At 42.4% G+C, this 19,608-nt stretch overlaps 1 protein-coding gene across 3 annotated transcripts in view; it reads left to right on the top strand.

Annotated features, from left to right (window-relative positions):
• Nucleotides 1-19,608, top strand: part of REEP1 (receptor accessory protein 1) — a 90,828-nt gene that overhangs the window by 16,126 nt on the left and 55,094 nt on the right. For all 3 annotated transcript variants that reach the window (XM_075194001.1, XM_075194053.1, XM_075194107.1), the window contains exon 2: nucleotides 12,902-12,974. In XM_075194001.1, coding sequence (XP_075050102.1) covers nucleotides 12,902-12,974 — 73 coding nt within the window. The remainder of the gene's footprint in view (nucleotides 1-12,901; nucleotides 12,975-19,608) is intronic.

Here is a 19,608-nt window from a genome sequence, read left to right on the forward strand (position 1 = left end):
ATCCTTACGCTTTCCCATTTTTCCTGCTTCCAACACATCAACTTCAAGAACTGACTGATAACGAGATAATCACGGTTTATCTCTTCAGTTGTCAGTGGAATTAATGTTGTGGCTGATCGGTGTGTGTGTATATATTGTAAAGCATATATCAAAAATGTGCATGTAAACCATGAGTATTCAAACTGTACATGATTATTATTTTAGACAGACACAATGTTAAGTGATTAAGCAGAAGATCAAATCAGAAAAGGATGAAATACTGTTTAATTATTATTATTATTATTAATATTTATTTATAAGGCGCTACAAGGCATCCGCAGCGCCGTACAGAGACAAACAAAATCACAATACAATGGGAGACAGCACAGTACAGTAAACACAGTAACTCAGTAAGCTCAATGAACAGCTAGAGAGGGCGGGGGAGGGAGGATCCGAAAACGACGGGGCCCAAGAAGGGGGGGCGCGGAAGACAGGGAGACCCCCAGGGGGGAGGAGGGAGCGAAAGTGGACGTGGGGTGGAGGACCTTTGAGGAGGAGGGCTAAGTAGCTGGAGAGCAGAGTTAGAAGTGGTGGAAACAAGAGGAGAGATGGCCCTGCTCAGAGGAGCGTACAATCTAAGGGGAGGGGTGGACAGACAGAGAGATGCAGGGGAGAGAGGGAGAGTAGGGGGACAGAGGCAGAAGATAAGGTAGGAAGTTAAGTGGGAGACAGAAAGGCTTTAAGAAAAAGGTGGGTTTTTAGGGCCCGTTTGAAGCTGGACAGATTAGGGGAAGTTCTGATGGAGGGAGGGAGCTTGTTCCAGTAGAGGGGGGCAGCGCGGGCGAAGTCTTGGATACGCGCGTGGGAGGAGGTTATAAGGGGGGAAGAGAGGCGACGGTCAGAGGCAGAACGGAGAGGGCGGGATGGAGCATGAATAGAGAGGAGGGTGGAGATGTAGGGCGCAGTGGAGTTGGCGAGGGCCTTGTAGGTGAGTGTGAGGAGCTTAAAGAGGATTCTGAAGGGGAATGGGAGCCAGTGAAGGGCTAGGTAGAGGGGGAGACAAAAGAGGAGCGGCGAGAGAGGAAAATAAGCCTAGCTGCAGCGTTAAGGACGGATCGAAGGGGATCGAGATGAGAGTGGGGGAGGCCAGTGAGGAGGAGGTTGCAGTAGTCCAGGCGGGAGATGATCAGAGAGTGGATAAGGCATTTGGTGGCATCTTGGGAGAGGAAGGGCCGGATGCGAGCGATGTTGCGCAGCTGGAAGCGGCAGGATTTAGCAAGAGAGAGGATGTGGGGGCCAAAGGAGAGAGAGGAGTCAAGGATGACACCAAGGCAGCGAAGTTGGGGGACAGGGGAGATAGAGGTGTTGTCGACAGTGATGGAGAGGTCAGAAGGGGATGGGGTATGAGAGGGAGGAAAAACTATGAGCTCAGTTTTGGCAAGGTTAAGTTTGAGGAATCGAGAGGACATCCAGGAGGAGATGGCAGAGAGGCAGGCGGACACCCTAGAGAGGAGGGAGGGAGAGATATCAGGAGAGGAGAGGTATAGTTGAGTGTCGTCAGCGTAAAGGTGATAGCTGAAGCCGAAGGAGCTGATGAGTTCACCCAGGGAGGAGGTGTATAGAGAGAAGAGTAAGGGGCCCAGAACAGAGCCCTGAGGGACCCCGACTGGAAGGGTGGATGGGGGGGAGAGAGACCCAGAGGTGGTGACAGAGAAGGAACGGTGAGTAAGGTAAGAGGTGAACCAGGACAGGACTGGGCCGGAGAGGCCGAAAGACTGGAGGGTGTGAAGGAGGAGGGGGTGGTCAACGGTGTCAAAGACTGCAGAGAGGTCAAGGAGGATGAGAAGGGAGAAGTGGCCCCTGGCTTTTGCAGAGAGGAGGTCATTGGTGACTTTAGCCAGGGCAGTTTCAGTGGAGTGGAGGGGGCGGAAACCAGACTGGAGAGGATCAAGGAGGGAGTATTCAGAAAGGTAGGAGGTGAGACGGCTGCAGACGAGCCTCTCAAGAATTTTGGAGGCAAAAGGGAGAAGAGATATGGGGCGATAGTTCGAGAGAAAAGTGGGGTCGAGATTAGGTTTCTTAAGAATGGGGGATACGAGAGCATGTTTGAAGGAGGAGGGGAAGATGCCAGTGGAGAGGGAGAGATTAAAGAGGTGAGCGAGGTGGGAGCAGGTGGAGGGGGAAAGGGAGCGAAGAAGGTGGGAGGGGATGGGATCCAGGGGGCAGGTAGTGGGGGGGGAGGATAAAATGAGAGAGTGGACTTCCTCGCCGGTGGTGGGACGGAAGGAGTGGAGGGGAAGGTGGTTGGGGGGGGAGGACAGAAGAGTGGGAGGGGTGGAAGAGAGAGTGGAGGAGGAGATTTCAAGTCGGATGGCCTCGATTTTAGAGGAGAAGAAGGAGGCGAAATCAGAGGCAGTCAGGGAGGAGGGGGTGGGGGGAGGGGAGGGGGCCAGGAGAGTACTGAAGGTGGCAAAGAGGCGGCGGGGGTTAGAGGACTGGGAAGAGATGAGGGATTTAAAGAAAGATTGTTTAGCGAGTGAGAGGGCAGAGCTGTAGGATGAAAGTATGAATTTAAAGTGGAGGAAGTCAGCCAGGGAGCGGGATTTTCTCCAGTGACGTTCGGCGGAACGGGAGCATTTTTGGAGGAAGCGGGTAAATTTGGAGTGCCAGGGTTGGGGTTTGGAGCAGCGGGGGTGGACGGAGTGGGCAGGGGCGACCGCGTCCAGAGCGGAGGTGAGGGTGTGATTGTAGAGGGAGACCGCCTGGTTGGGGCAGGCCTGGGAGGAAAGGGGAGAAAGGAGGGTATCGAGAGAGGAGGACAGAGAGGCAGGGTCAAGAGCATCGAGGTTGCGTATGGACATAGTAGGTTTGGGTAGGGGGGGGGGAGCAGGAGAAGAGGAGAGAGAGAAGGAGAGGAGATGGTGGTCGGATAGAGGAAAGGGAGAGATGGAGAAGTCGGAGAGATTACATAGGTAGGAGAAGACAAGATCAAGGGAGTGACCAAGGCAGTGGGTAGAGGAGGAGGTCCATTGGGTGAGACCAAGGGAGGAAGAGAGGGTGAGCAGTTTGCTGGAAGCAGGGTAGGTGGGGTTGTCGATGGGGATATTAAAGTCACCGAGAATGATCGAGGGGAGATCGGAGGAGAGGTAGTGAGGAAGCCAGCTAGCAAAGTTGTCAAGGAAGAGGGAGGTGGGGCCAGGGGGGCGGTAGATGACAGTGACGCGGAGATGGATGGGGTAGAAGAGGCGGATGGAGTGAGCTTCAAAAGAGGAGAAGGAGAGGGAGGGTTCAGGGGGAATGACACGAAAAGTACAGGTGGAGGAGAGGAGGAGGCCAACTCCACCTCCAGGGCGGGCACCAGGCCTGGCGGAGTGGGTGAAGGAGAGGCCACCATAGGAGAGGGCAGCGGGGGAAGTAGTATCAGAATCTACTTGATGTGTTTATATTTCATACCCAATTTTTATAAACCTAAATGACAATCTTCAGATGGCGTTAGCTCAGAAATTCGCAGCTTGATAAATAGGGCATAATCACAGTCTCCATATCACCTATGGGGACTGGATTTGCGATGAGGCTGGGACCTATCATCATAAATAACCTTTTACTAATACATGCAGTTTCGGGGGATTTTAACTTCTTCAGAGGTTGATAAATAGACCCCTTGGACTCAAAACGTGAGTAACTTACTGTTATAGAAGACTATGAACAACATGACTATTAGGCATTCCAATCCTTTGGAATCCTTCCAGGTCAATTTGATCCTATACAGTTATGTCTGAGAGCACACATAAAACACAGCTTACTATATGAAAGCCGCTAGCACAACAATCTTCACTTTTTGTCTTATTTGCCCTTTAGGTCTTTAATTCCCAGCTACCACATTGTGAGAGTTACATTTATGTACTATATGTTTGTTTGTTTTTATCTCTTTTTCTCCGATTCTGAGCATTTTATATTCTCGGTACTCGATTATTGTCAACGACATGTATTGTTGTGCTTTATGTCTACCTGCTGTTATAAATAAAAAGGTTTTTTTTTTAAAAAAAGCCACTAGCACAACAAAGTACTATATGCACAATAATTCTGCTCTATTTAGAGACATCTATATAATAGCTCCAAAAGAGGAACAGTATGACAACCAGATTGTGTTTTGGTCCCTAAGGAAGAATTGTACATTGAAAGGAAGGACAGATGGGGGGATGTGGAGGGCTGCTAATAGTAAATGGTAATATCGTCTTTTAAATTTACTAATGCATTTTAATCATAATAAGTGTGCTAATGGGTTTTGCCCCCTTGCACCGTGTGTAATCTGATAAGGTAGAATTCTATGTAATAGGCTCATTGCATTGTTCTGTCGGTGAGCTAAATAACAAACCTGCATTAATTTGTATTATATCACCCAATCCATATTAGAGAAGGAAAACATGGATATATTAAAGGGGTTTGAACAACAACAACAAAAACAATCTCAAAACAGAACGGAATTCCTGGCAGCATTTGATTGAATGTGAGACCGTCACATGACACATTCCCCAGCTCACATCACTGACAAAAAGACATAATATTTTATTTTATTTTCAAAAATATTTTTATTACAGCTCCAAACAATAAATCAAAGTACACTTTGAATAGCACTATATATTTTCCACATTTAGAAATAGGTGACTTTTAAGGGTCTATTAATGTTCATAATTGTTCAGCATCCTACAGTTTCAATGTATAACAATGTTAACCAATCCTGGAGTTGGACTCTTAAGTGTATGGAGTCAGGATCTGACAGGGAAGTTCTATAATGAGTTCAGTGGGAGTATGTGTTAATATAAGTAGTTAGATGTCAGTTGGGGGTTGATTAGGAAGTATGCATTAAGAATATCAGGTTGTGTGTTGAAAATATTTTTTCATCATCACCATTTATTTATATAGCGCCACTGATTCCGCAGCACTGTACAGACAACTCATTCACATCAGTACCTGCCCCATTTTAGCTTACAGCCTAAATTCCCTAACATACACACAGACAGACAGACAGACAGAGAGAGCATAGGGTTAATTTTAATAGCATCCAATTAACCTATTACTATGTTTTTGGAGTGTGGGAGGAAACCGGAGCACCCGGAGGAAACCCACGCAAACATGGGGACAACATACAAACTCCACACAGATAAGGCCATGGTCGGGAATTGAACTCATGACCCCAATGCTGTGAGGCAGAAGTGCTAACCACGGAGCCTCCCATGACTTGTTTAGTGTCTGGTGTACAACACTAGAATAGGACTTCCTTGTGTTGTCACAAGCCAATCCATTCTGAATAAATATAACATCCTGGTAAGGACAGGTCTAGTGTAGGGTTGGCGTCCTTGTAGAATGGCTTTATGTATAGTAATTTTTTTATGTTTAGGATTAAGTAGGTTAATAAATGACCACAGAATAACATTTAAATGTAGTTGCACTTGTTTGTTTTTATTTGTTCAATAACATGGAGCCCCTCTTTAAATATGTTCCTATTATGAATAAACTGGGATATAGGGCAAGCTTTGGCAAATGAAGATGTCTTCATCATAATGGCTCCTATAGTTGAGACTGAGGGATAAACTAATTTTGTTGTCTCGTAACAAAATAAATTGATGAACTGAAGGCACATATACCCCGATCAGTCGCAGAACTGCCATTGGTGCGGCAAGGGGCCCATGGAGATAATGGGGCCCGCTGCATGGCAGTTGTAGAAAGCTGGGGGCCCCAGTTCCCTGCTCCCCGCCTCCCTGCACTGGGGCCCACAGCTCGCTAGTTCCGCTTCTCGCCCTGATGTAACATGACGCTCTTATCTTTGTGCACAGCTATCACAGTTCATGTCGGTACATAATGTATTGTGCATTTCTTAACCCTCCTCACATACACAATGACTCAGTGACCACTCAGGCACTAACATACCGCAGGGGATTGTATGATTAATTGACCCACACATGACTTCTTTTTTTATCCCAAGGCAATTTACGGGAGTAGGTTTCTGTGAGAGTTATTGATTTTATCTGGCCATTAATAACGCCCTTCTGTTCCTTTACCAATATGTACTTTGTATTGACATCAGATATACAGCAAATGTGTTCTGACAGATGACACATTCCCGATCATGTGGCTCTATTTCATTTTATGGATATCTGAGATTCTGTGATGTTAGGAGTATGACTGCCCCTTTGGTTATGGGAGACCAGTTGTCAGTCGGGACCCCTCTTTTACTCCCCCAGGGACCTATAAAATAGAAAGTGACATTGCTAGTGCTCAGACATTCCTCGCTATAAGCCGAATACACTGCTTGTAGGTTGTGTTATCCTATAATTATGACTCAGAGTGATTAATTCACAGAGCATTGTGTGACTGACCTCCCTCTACCCAGAATCTCTCCCTATTCCAGCGTCTTCAGGACAGAGACAGAACAAAAGGCATCAGCAATGAAACGTCTTAATTCACTGTCCAGGGTCCTGGCAGAGCCACACTGGGTTCAGAAAAATCATTGTTGATTAAGTCACAGTGACCTCATCTGGCATATCAATAACACATTCATGTAAATGTATGAGTGTATTACAGTCAGCGCGGTTTGTCTGAGAGAAGGGCAGTGTTTAGATGTTGCCTCTGTGCAGAGATATGAAATCTGTATTTCCAAGTAAATAGCTCTGTTCTGCTGAGTGTCTGCTGAAAATAGCTGTGGGGGTGCTGAGCGAATAAAACGTAACTATTGCTTCCTTTGATCTCTGTCATTGATCTGTGGATGACGTGTGGCAATTTATGGATCACTGCTATGAATGCCTTGTTGCCTGTGCTCGGGCCTTCATATAATTTACCATTGCTGGCTCTAGCCCTGGGGTCTTCTGTTCAATTCCACCCAGGGTTCTCCCAGTACTCCCCTTTTCCCCAATATTCACAGTGGGCACTGGTTTCCTTCCATTGTACATGCTGGTAGGTTAATTTGCTTCACACTAAATTGTCCCTTTTATCTGAGCACTAGAAGTCTGTAGTAGCAACATTAGATTGTAAGCTCCATTGGGCAACTGATGTCTCTATACAAGTTCACTGTACAGCACTGTGGGATGTGGTGCGATCATATAATGATCAATCTTGGGAGCTGAGACCGGTTTTTATACCATCCAGTATACTCCATTGTATCTGTCCTTTCAGTCTGGACAAGTGGCCACCGTGGTATCACAGACTGCACAGAAGTGCCTGGATCGCCATATCCCAGTCCACAGGAATTACATTTTCTTTCTCTGTAAAACTACGTAAGGTATCATGTGTAACTGTGTATTTTTGAATGAAAATATTACATAGACAAATTCTTAGTCCAGGGGGTATATTTATCAAGCTGCGTGATTGGAAAAGTGGAGATGTTGCCTATAGCAACCAATCAAATTCTAGCTGTCATTTTGTAGAATGTACTAAATAAATGACAACTAGAATCTGATTGGTTGCTATTGGCATCATATCCACTTTTTCAAATCCGCAGCTTGATAAATATAGCCCAAGATGTTGCTTTATGTGAGGATGTGTTTGAGTAGAACAGGAAATCTCGTACTAGGAGATGGACCATGCTCATAGATTTACCAAATAACTGTATATAACATATTTATACAGAGGGGGTGCTCTTTCCAATGAGTGTTCTGTTTTGCAATAAGTTAAATACTGTCAATTTTTTCATGTAACACACAAATACTTGATAACTTATTTGTACACTGAAATTTAAAGTTGATATTTATGTGTTTTACATGAAAAAACAGTCAGTATTTAACTTATGTGCAAAACAGAATACTAATTTTCACCCCTTGTATTGTAACATGGTTTTGTCCAGGAGACTGAAATAAGAAACTTCTTAATTTAAGTTCCTTAATGAATCAGGCCTTATATGTTTGGACCAGAAAGGGAGAAAGGTTAATCTCACAGTTGAATAATCACTTTTAGAGTCCAATCCCAGGAGGGTCTGAGCATTTAGTGAGCTAATGCTCATAAATATATGGGTGATGTTACAGGATCACTAGGTATTCCATTTCCACCTAGGTATTCATACTGCGGCGGGCTGACTCTCCCCAATAGGAACAATCCTGACCTGATCTAGAGGATTTCCCCAAACCAACTCCCTAATTGTCTTTGCAAAACTACCTCCGAAGTATTGACAGAGTAGCAGAGTGCGGGTGTTCTCGGTCAAACACCCGCTACCAGGATTCCCTAACAGGTACTGATGTCACAAATGACGTAACGTGACTTACTGTCGGACATATCAGTGTTATTGCCGTCACTGATACTTGCTGTTGTAGAGTGAAATGAAAATAGACCTTTTGCTCTTGCAAGTATTGTTCCCTTCTATGTTTAATTATGCAACACACAAGTGCTCTGTACATAAAATATAAATTAGCTGCTGAGATTCTGGAAGTCGGGATATATTTAGAAATGTGATTATGCTTATTCAGTTTTCTTTTTGTTGTTACAATCTACATGTTACTTATCACATTGGCTCAGGGACCCCCTTTGTTCTAGGAATGATTTACAAAGCCTCTTTGGCAGACAGACGAGATGATCCAAAGAAACATATGACAGAGGAAATACGGTAAAGGAAGACTTGAGATAACGAGCTTTTATCATATGACAACATGTTTGGTGTGACAATTGTGACATCATTGCACATCCGGCTGATGATTTTAAATGTGTGAACAGATTCACAATTTAAATACATATCTGAAAAAATGTACGGTAATCTGCATTATTCTCACATAAATGTTCAGCAAAGCATTGGATGTACTGTTTAAGGTAATGAGGGCCAAGCAGTTACAAAATAGAAATACTTCTACTTAATGTGGTAGAATGACAGGAAAAACATAAGAACAGTATATTTCAGCTGCATTCTGCACGGTAAAAGCATGAAACTTCAAATGGAGTTATGTGAAAGAAATGGGTGGATGCTGGCATATTTCTGGGTAGTACAAAGGTGGCTGGAATCACCACCCCACATAGACAAACCAAAATGGGGGGGGGGGGGATTTCCTAGTCAGTAAATGGAATTTGATAGTTTCACAATGAAGGCTGTAGGAGAAGTGGCGGTAGATCATACCACTGTGTATACACCCCCACTTTGAAAACTGATGTATGGTGAAATGTAGTTTGTAAGCTATACTACAGGGAGGGCCCTACTTGTAAGAGAGCTTACAATCTAGTGGGAAAAGGGGACAGCTGATGGAAATATGGAGAGAGACAGCTAGAACAGGTGAGCTAGAGGCATGCAGTGGGGAAGAGGAAGTGGAAAATTGTGTGGAAAGGGCAGATGGTTGGGTGAGATGACTGCTTAGTTACGGGGGAGAATTAACGGGGGAGGGTGGGTTTGGCAGTGCAGAGAGGGTGGCTGGGGCATGAAGGGTCTGGCATGAGGAGATAATAAATAAGATGCTCACATGAATCCTGTGTTTGTTTCAATGACTTCTTACATTTGGAATTCAAAGTCCTGTACTTGGGAAAACATCCTATTCCTCAAAGCTTGGTCTTGACTGACAACCTAGGTAGTAGGATGCACTTGTTACAGCCTAATGCAAAAGATGTGGCTGATAGTCTTATTGTGAAAGAGATTCTGGTGATGCTTCCAGTAGTAAGCCATTACCAGCACCCAATAGTAAGCCACTACCGGCACCCAATAATAAGCCATTACCAAACCCCAATAGTAAGCCATTACCAGCACCCAATAGATTGCTCTTAGTGGTGTACATTGTTCTTAGTGAATGTACATTGTTCTTAGTGATGTACATTATTCTTAGTGGTGTACATTGTTCTTAGTGGTGTAGATTGCTCTTAGTGGTGTACATTGTTCTTAGTGATGTAGATTGTTCTTAGTGATGTACATTGTTCTTAGTGATGTACATTGTTCTTAGTGGTGCACATTGTTCTTAGTGGTGTACATTGTTCTTAGTGATGTACATTGCTCTTAGTGATGTACATTGTTCTTAGTGATGTACATTGTTCTTAGTGATGTAGATTGTTCTTAGTGAATGTACATTGTTCTTAGTGATGTAGATTGTTAGTGATGTAGATTGTTCTTAGTGAATGTACATTGTTCTTAGTGATGTAGATTGTTCTTAGTGATGTAGATTGTTCTTAGTGATGTACATTGTACTTAGTGGTGTACATTGTTCTTAGTTGTGTACATTGTTCTTAGTGATGTACATTGTTCTTAGTGGTGTACATTGTTCTTAGTGGTGTACATTGTTCTTAGTGATGTACATTGTTCTTAGTGGTGTACATTGTTCTTAGTGATGTACATTGTTCTTAGTGAATGTACATTGTTCTTAGTGAATGTACATTGTTCTTAGTGATGTACATTGTTCTTAGTGGTGTACATTGTTCTTAGTGATGTACGTTGTTCTTAGTGGTGTACATTGTTCTTAGTGGTGTACATTGTTCTTAGTGGTGTACATTGTTCTTAGTGAATGTACATTGTTCTTAGTGATGTACATTGTTCTTAGTGGTGTACATTTTTCTTAGTGATGTAGATTGTTCTTAGTGAATGTACATTGTTCTTAGTGAATGTACATTGTTCTTAGTGAATGTACATTGTTCTTAGTGATGTAGATTGTTGTTAGTGATGTAGATTGTTGTTAGTGATGTACATTGTTCTTAGTGAATGTACATTGTTCTTAGTGATGTACATTGTTCTTATTGAATGTACATTGTTCTTAGTGATGTACATTGTTCTTAGTGGTGTACATTGTTCTTAGTGATGTACATTGTTGTTAGTGATGTACATTGTTCTTAGTGGTGTACATTGTTCTTAGTGATGTAGATTGTTCTTAGTGAATGTACATTGTTCTTAGTGATGTACATTGTTCTTAGTGAATGTACATTGTTCTTAGTGAATGTACATTGTTCTTAGTGAATGTACATTGTTCTTAGTGATGTAGATTGTTGTTAGTGATGTAGATTGTTGTTAGTGATGTACATTGTTCTTAGTGAATGTACATTGTTCTTAGTGATGTACATTGTTCTTAGTGAATGTACATTGTTCTTAGTGATGTACATTATTCTTAGTGGTGTACATTGTTCTTAGTGGTGTAGATTGCTCTTAGTGGTGTACATTGTTCTTAGTGATGTAGATTGTTCTTAGTGATGTACATTGTTCTTAGTGATGTACATTGTTCTTAGTGGTGTACATTGTTCTTAGTGATGTACATTGCTCTTAGTGATGTACATTGTTCTTAGTGATGTACATTGTTCTTAGTGATGTAGATTGTTCTTAGTGAATGTACATTGTTCTTAGTGATGTAGATTGTTAGTGATGTAGATTGTTCTTAGTGAATGTACATTGTTCTTAGTGATGTACATTGTTCTTAGTGATGTAGATTGTTCTTAGTGATGTACATTGTACTTAGTGGTGTACATTGTTCTTAGTTGTGTACATTGTTCTTAGTGATGTACATTGTTCTTAGTGGTGTACACTGTTCTTAGTGGTGTACATTGTTCTTAGTGATGTACATTGTTCTTAGTGGTGTACATTGTTCTTAGTGATGTACATTGTTCTTAGTGAATGTACATTGTTCTTAGTGAATGTACATTGTTCTTAGTGATGTACATTGTTCTTAGTGGTGTACATTGTTCTTAGTGATGTACGTTGTTCTTAGTGGTGTACATTGTTCTTAGTGGTGTACATTGTTCTTAGTGGTGTACATTGTTCTTAGTGAATGTACATTGTTCTTAGTGATGTACATTGTTCTTAGTGAATGTACATTGTTCTTAGTGATGTAGATTGTTGTTAGTGATGTAGATTGTTGTTAGTGATGTACATTGTTCTTAGTGAATGTACATTGTTCTTAGTGATGTACATTGTTCTTAGTGAATGTACATTGTTCTTAGTGATGTACATTGTTCTTAGTGGTGTACATTGTTCTTAGTGATGTACATTGTTGTTAGTGATGTACATTGTTCTTAGTGGTGTACATTGTTCTTAGTGATGTAGATTGTTCTTAGTGAATGTACATTGTTCTTAGTGATGTACATTGTTCTTAGTGAATGTACATTGTTCTTAGTGAATGTACATTGTTCTTAGTGATGTAGATTGTTGTTAGTGATGTAGATTGTTGTTAGTGATGTACATTGTTCTTAGTGAATGTACATTGTTCTTAGTGATGTACATTGTTCTTAGTGAATGTACATTGTTCTTAGTGATGTACATTGTTCTTAGTGGTGTACATTGTTCTTAGTGATGTACATTGTTGTTAGTGATGTACATTGTTCTTAGGGGTGTACATTGTTCTTAGTGAATGTACATTGTTCTTAGTGAATGTACATTGTTCTTAGTGAATGTACATTGTTGTTAGTGATGTACATTGTTCTTAGGGGTGTACATTGTTCTTAGTGATGTACATTGTTCTTAGTGAATGTACATTGTTCTTAGTGAATGTACATTGTTCTTAGTGAATGTACATTGTTGTTAGTGATGTACATTGTTCTTAGGGGTGTACATTGTTCTTAGTGGTGTACATTGTTCTTAGTGATGTACATTGTTCTTAGTGAATGTACATTCTTGTGAATATTGTCCTGCCCATAGAGTGGCTGCTTCCACTGTGCAGTGATGATGGCTACACTGTAAGTTGACCTGAAGTGGCTTCTTTCACAGATAACGGCTGTGACATATTGTATACATAACATTTACTCGGAGCAATCCAACCTTTTAATGCAATATATGCATCATGATTTAGTGATATTTTTCTTTGTGACCGTGTATAGAGGCTTCTGGTTTGTGCTTGAAATGAACGCTTATGTTGTGACTTGAGAACTTGCATAGTATAACGATGGAGATTTAGCTTTAAAGATGATTTTCATGCCTATCAGCCTGTCATGTTTTTGAACACAAAACAGCATAGCGAATATTCATGTTTGATATTTTCTCTCTCTCTTCCAGGCTGATATTTGGCACACTCTATCCTGCGTATTATTCCTACAAGGCTGTCAAGTCCAAAGATATTAAGGAATATGTAAGTAGTGTGTTTTCTTCTATTATTCTATATACTTCGCATCCAGAGCTTGCTATCGGATCCATTACCGCATGAATCCTGTTCCTCTGATAGTAAAATCCAGAGTATTTCTGTTGTTGCTACTGAATTCACAACACTGATAATTACCGAGATCCTAAGCTTCTCATCTCTAAGTCAGTATTTGTCACCTTCAGGTTATAGAGTATTGTAAGTACACTTTGTTCCCATTATCTCACAGATACCCGTGTATAAATGTTTCCATACTAGAACAGAACTGTAGATCTATTATTTTGCTAAAATACTAATAACTGATTTTATCTAAATGTTCTGGGAACAATTGAGCGATGTAAAGGAAAAAACGATTCTCCTCTGTTTGATATTAAAAGCGGCAACTTGTATCCATTTTCTCAAATGCTGAAACTCATTTTTCTCATTAACAGAAACTTGGAATTTAGCATTTGTGATCCCTTAACACTTTGACTGCCAGCAGTGCTTGTTGACTGGGCATCTCAAGTGTCCACAATATTTTTTTTTTTATTTATTTTTTTTAATCATGTATTTTTATTTAATTTTTTTACAAAAAACAACAAAACAAAACAAGGGAAACTCAGCCAAAATTGAACCATCCACGAGTACGAACGACGTTTGGAGAATTTGGAATTATACCAGTGTATCACTCATGGGTCATTGTATCATTGACCAAACCTATTCAATGCTGTACTGCAGGGGAATCACCAGCCAGCCACCTCCAGCTATTACCACCTTAGCAAGGGAACTTAAATGAAAAATGTACTTACATATTGGCCTATTAAAGGAGTCTTATAGGGTATCACCAAAGAGGCAAATCCTAGGACATAGTGAGGGGGCAACTGGTAGAGTTGTCGGCACATTTCCAGATGGAGACCCAAAATCTATGCACCATGGGGCACGACCAAAGCATATGCCAAAAAGTAGGGGGAAATTGCATTTCGTGCGAGTCAGACCTCCTGCTCATTATAAGCAGACTTATCAGGGTAAAATAGACCCTATGAAAGATGTAAAAATGAATCTGCTGATGACGTAAACAAGCAGCAGCTTCTCTTGTGCCCCTTATTATTGGTGTCCAGTCCTCATCAGAGATATGGATATATTCCACCATACCCAGCTCAGGAAAATTGTCATTAAACTACAGAAGGGTGTCCATGAATCCAGAACCATGAAATAAATGATGTGAAGCAGTCCAGATTATCACCACTTCTCTTATGATGGGAGCCAGCAACAGAGACCTGGAACCAGACAGGAGAACCTGCAGGGGATGTGGAGATGTCTGCCTGCCCAAAAGGCGACACAAAGTATCATTAGGAGTCACATTCACCCATTCAACCAGAGGAAATAGTTGGATAGCGAAATAATACATTTTAAGTTTGAGCAATTCAAAACCCCCTTCAGTTTATAATGTCTATCAATTTGACCCTAGCCCCTTTTCTCTTCTCAAACCAATGAACCAATATATTTATTTAAAGTGGCAAAAACCTTATTAGTTATATAGATCAGGGAATTATGTGACTGGTACAAATATTTGGGTTGGATAATTATCTTTATTAGGTTAATTCTCCCAGTCACAGTAAGAGGAAGCTTCCTTCACAAATGAGATTTAGGGCTAGATTTACTAAGCTGTGGGTTTGAAAAAGTGGGGATGTTGCCTATAGCAACCAATCAGATTCTAGCTTTCATTTCGTAGAAAGCACTAAATAAATGAAAGCTAGAATCTGATTGGTTGCTATAGGCAACATCCCCACTTTTTCAAACCCGCAGCTTAGTAAATCTAGCCCTTAGTCTTAAGATACTCAGTCACTGGGTCACTATTAAGAGAAACATACTCGGAGAGGTCACCAGTCAACCATATTCCAAGGTATTTGAATTTAGTAGTCCACTGCAGCAGGTGAGCAGAGGTATTTGAAGCTGGAGAGGCCCTACCCAAAGGAAATATATGAGATTTACCCCAATTTATCCGAAAGCCTGAGAAATGCCCGAAAGCGTCCACAGTTGCAAGAAGATTGACCAGCGAACACTCGGCACTTGCCAGAAACAACAGCTTGTCATCCGCGTACAATGCTGTTTTATCTGCGGAGTTACCCAACAGAAGACCCTGAATATGCAAGTGTGTGCGATATAGGCAGGCCAATGACTCGATTGCCAATGCAAATAATGCAGGTGTGAGTGGGCACTGAAAATTTACCCTGACATGGTCAATTACTGCTCGCAGACACAGGTATCTACCATAAGTAATTTACCTGAATTTGTTTGAGAAAAAAATTAAGCTGGTAAGAGTACCCAGAAGTGCGACAGGGCTGGGGTCAAGAGTTCCTTATTGTGGGTTGTCTCTACATAATCCATTCTGAATAGAAAGAGGAGTCTGGAGGTTGCCATTTCAAGAGATGGTGCTGTGGTATGAATCCACTGTTGGGAGAAAGCTCTATTTAGTGAAACGTATATCGGGTAACTGATGTCATCTGTGACATCACAACCCGGAAGTGGAGCCAGCGAGCGGCAGAGCTCCCAAACGCAACATTATAATATATTATTTATATAAGGCTTCTTCAGGTGACTCTAACCTATATGAAACAAGTAACATTTGAACATTTTAATGCCACAAGTTAATGGATTAGGGAACAACTACTGGGAAGTCAATAATTACTTGATGATAAATCCTGAGAAGGATCCACTAGTACACGACAATAGGAGACTCTGAGACAATACCAGAACAGGGGGCTGATTATTAATATATCTTATTAATCCACTTTTATTATTATTATTATTAATTTTTATTTATAGGGCGCCACAAAGTATCCATAGCGCCGTACAAGGACAAACAATGGCACAGTACAAGGTGAAACAGCACAGTACAAGTAACAGTAAGCACTATAACTCTGGGGGCTCAGGCACAGCATGAAAGAGAGGGAGGGAGGGGAAAAGAGAGTACAGGCAGGTAACTATGGCCCAAGAGGGTGGGCACGGATGACAGGTTGAGAGTCACTGAGGGGAGCGGAGAGAAGCGAGAGGAGACAGAGGGCAGAGGGACTGAGAGGAGGTGAGCTGAGTAGCTGGAGAGCGCAGTTAAAAGTGATGGAAACAGAAGGTAGGAGAGCCCTGCTCAAAGGAGCGAACAATCTAAAGGGAGGGGAAGACAGACAGACACATGGATGAGACGGAGAGACGGGAGGAAGGGGGAGAAGGGAAGAAGGGATGAGAAAGAGAGGTAGCCGACCGGTGGGAGTTTAGGCATGAGACTGGAAGGCACTTATTTAGATGAAGTTTGATTGGTTCCCCATAAGAATTATAGGGCTAATTTGTAAGGTCCAATGAACATTGGAGTAATTAGGAACATAAGTTACTTCAAAACAAATCTAAAATCAGCTATCTGGATAATATGTTGTTTCATATGAATACTATTTATCTTCCCAATAGTATATAGGGAACTGACCAGTAAGGCCCTCTATAGTGCTACGTGCGTCGGCTCCCCGCCACTCGCTCCTAACTGATCCCGGCTACCATGACAACAGCCGGGACATCACTTCCCGGTTTTTAGTCTCGGGCCGAGTTGTTGTTTTGTTCAGCGCCGCGTCCTGGCACCGCTGGGCAGCCGCGTGCGCGCAGTTATAGTTATAGCCTGTGGGCTAAATTAATTATTATGCACCTGCTGATCTCATTTGGATCCAACTCTCCCCCCTTTCCCGATTGGTCACTTTGAGTATTTAAGTCAGGGAGGCCTTAGCCTCCCTGCCAGTTATAGCGTTTATTCCCTGTGGATTGCTGACCTGCTGTGTTGCTGACTTCTGATAAATTTCCTGTTTTGACCTTGGCTTTGTTTTGGACCGGCTTGAACTCCGATTGCCCTGACCTCTGCTTATTATTTGTCTATCCATGCTCGCTGCCAGCCCTGACCCTTTTGCCTGTTTCTGACTATTCTACCTGCCTCAGACCCCTGACTTCGGCTAGTTTCTGATCTTCCGCTCCTGTCTGCCTACTGCCTTATACCCACCTGCCATGGTATTGTATATGAGCTTTCACTACGCTGAGTTTAAGACCTGGGGACATCCAAGTACCTGTGAGCGTGTTCAGCTCTACGGGAAAGGCGGCTGCTAAAGGCGAAGACCTCTGTCTCCTGTTCTGAAAGCTCATGTCAATAGCCGCTAGCCGTAACATATAGTAGAGCAATTGTGGATATCTCAGCCTGGGAATATACAGATGTATGTGTTTGTGGGATGCTCATATACCATGGGTTTAAGAGATATCCAATAATAGGCACTAATTGATAACAGGGAGATAACCATAAACCCCTGACTAACTATGTGATGTGAATTTGATAAATAACAAAATTCTAAACACATATAGGAGGACTAATACCTTACGTATATGGTCCTGTTGATACTATAACTACATACATAAGTGTTTGAAACTTACAAGCAAGTATATAAGATATGTGGTGAATAAAGGAAATACACACACATACGAAATCATTTGAACACTTTATTAATATAATATTACAGTCATAAAAGGAAACTAGTTATAGTTAAACTCTATTAAGCTTGCTCCACTTAGGGGTTGAAATAATCTTTTACTTCACTTTTTTCTATCTATCATATTAACTTTCTGTATATGTTAACAATATTTCACCATTATGGATTAGGGTTATGTAAAATGGCCTAGGATAACCAGAAGTTGCACTCCTACATTTCTTTCCTCCACAAGTGTTATTAGGAGATCGATATGTTATAGGTCACATCTTCATAGCTACCCGTGCAGGGATTGCCCAAGCGTGGAAATCAGCTACGCTGCCCTCCATAGTCAAGATAATCTCTAAGGTTCAGTTAAGTTGTGACATGGAAACGCTGGGAGTCCCTTACTCCTTCTCTGCCTCCTCTCCCCACATCATATGGTTTGAATGGAATTGATATGTCTCTAAATCTTTGGTCCCACCCGCCTCCGGGGGAACCTCGAGTAGCCCCCCCACAGTAATATCCAGGGGCTATTACCTATGTTGTATCTCAAATGATTTGTAAATTCTGTAATATGTCGAGATCTGTACTACTTGATGCTATTGATATGTATTGATATGTACTGCCTGCCTCTCTCCCCCTCCCCCTGCTTCCTCCCATTTTTCCCTTGTAAATTACAATTTATGTTTTTTATGCTTTTGTGTACCCTGTAACCAAAAGGAAAAACTTTTATAAAATCATTATTGTTAAAAAAAATGGCCTAGGATAGCTGTCCATATATTTGTATTTTAGTTGAGAAATAATAAAGATAATGCAATGGACTGTGGTGCCTTCTGCGTTTGCGTCATTACGTCACCGGGGGTGGGGCAAAATGATGTCATTCACAGAGCCCTGCCCCCTCACGCCCACTTCCACACCGAGACTCCCTGAGGCCAATCTTCAAAGGTTGGCGACTATGAGTTATACATGTTTACATTCTTTAGTCTTTTTTTAAAAGTTTTGTGATTTAGACCATGCACCATTTCTGTTATCCTTGTTTACACAATCTCTACATTTTCTCTTTTTGTCTGAGTGCAGGAAGCGCAGTGCAGTGTGATCTCTGTATCTGAGTGCAGGAAGCGCAGTGCAGTGTGATCTCTGTATCTGAGTGCAGGAAGCGCAGTGCAGTGTGATCTCTGTATCTGAGTGCAGGAAGCGCGGTGCAGTGTGATCTCTGTATCTGAGTGCAGGAAGCGCAGTGCAGTGTGATCTCTGCATCTGAGTGCAGGAAGCGCAGTGCAGTGTGATCTCTGTATCTGAGTGCAGGCAGCGCAGTGCAGTGTGATCTCTGTATCTGAGTGCAGGCAGCGCAGTGCAGTGTGATCTCTGTATCTGAGTGCAGGAAGCGCGGTGCAGTGTTATCTCTGTGTCTGAGTGCAGGAAGCGCGGTGCAGTGTTATATCTGTGTCTGAGTGCAGGAAGCGCAGTGCAGTGTGATCTCTGTGTCGGAGTGCAGGAAGCGCAGTGCAGTGTGATCTCTGTATCTGAGTGCAGGAAGCGCGGTGCAGTGTTATCTCTGTGTCTGAGTGCAGGAAGCGCAGTGCAGTGCGATCTCTGTGTCTGAGTGCAGGAAACACGGTGCAGTGTGATCTCTGTGTCTGAGTGCAGGAAGCGCGGTGCAGTGTGATCTCTGTGTCTGAGTGCAGGAAGCGCAGTGCAGTGCGATCTCTGTGTCTGAGTGCAGGAAACACGGTGCAGTGTGATCTCTGTGTCTGAGTGCAGGAAGCGCGGTGCAGTGTGATCTCTGTGTCTGAGTGCAGGAAGCGCGGTGCAGTGTGAGCTCTGTGTCTGAGTGCAGGAAGCGCAGTGCAGTGTGAGCTCTGTGTAACAATGTACAGTAAGTGTGAGTTGATTACTACTTGTCACACTAGCTTCTAGTGACTTGTCATGTGTGTCTACAGAGAGATAAGGAACAGCTTGGCTCATACCTCAAGGGTGGATACTGATAATTCTGGTATTCAGTTTTCCAATAGTCCGTATTCTATCAAAACAAATGACGTGTGTAGTGGTTAATGTGGGAACATGTGACTTAGCCCCTGGCATGGAAACTGTTAATTAAAGATGTCAGCAAAAACCACTTAAGACTCGTCGCACAGTGAAATGGAAAACCACATACA

This window comes from Mixophyes fleayi, chromosome 1 (assembly GCF_038048845.1).
Source record: "Mixophyes fleayi isolate aMixFle1 chromosome 1, aMixFle1.hap1, whole genome shotgun sequence".
NCBI lineage: Eukaryota > Metazoa > Chordata > Amphibia > Anura > Limnodynastidae > Mixophyes > Mixophyes fleayi.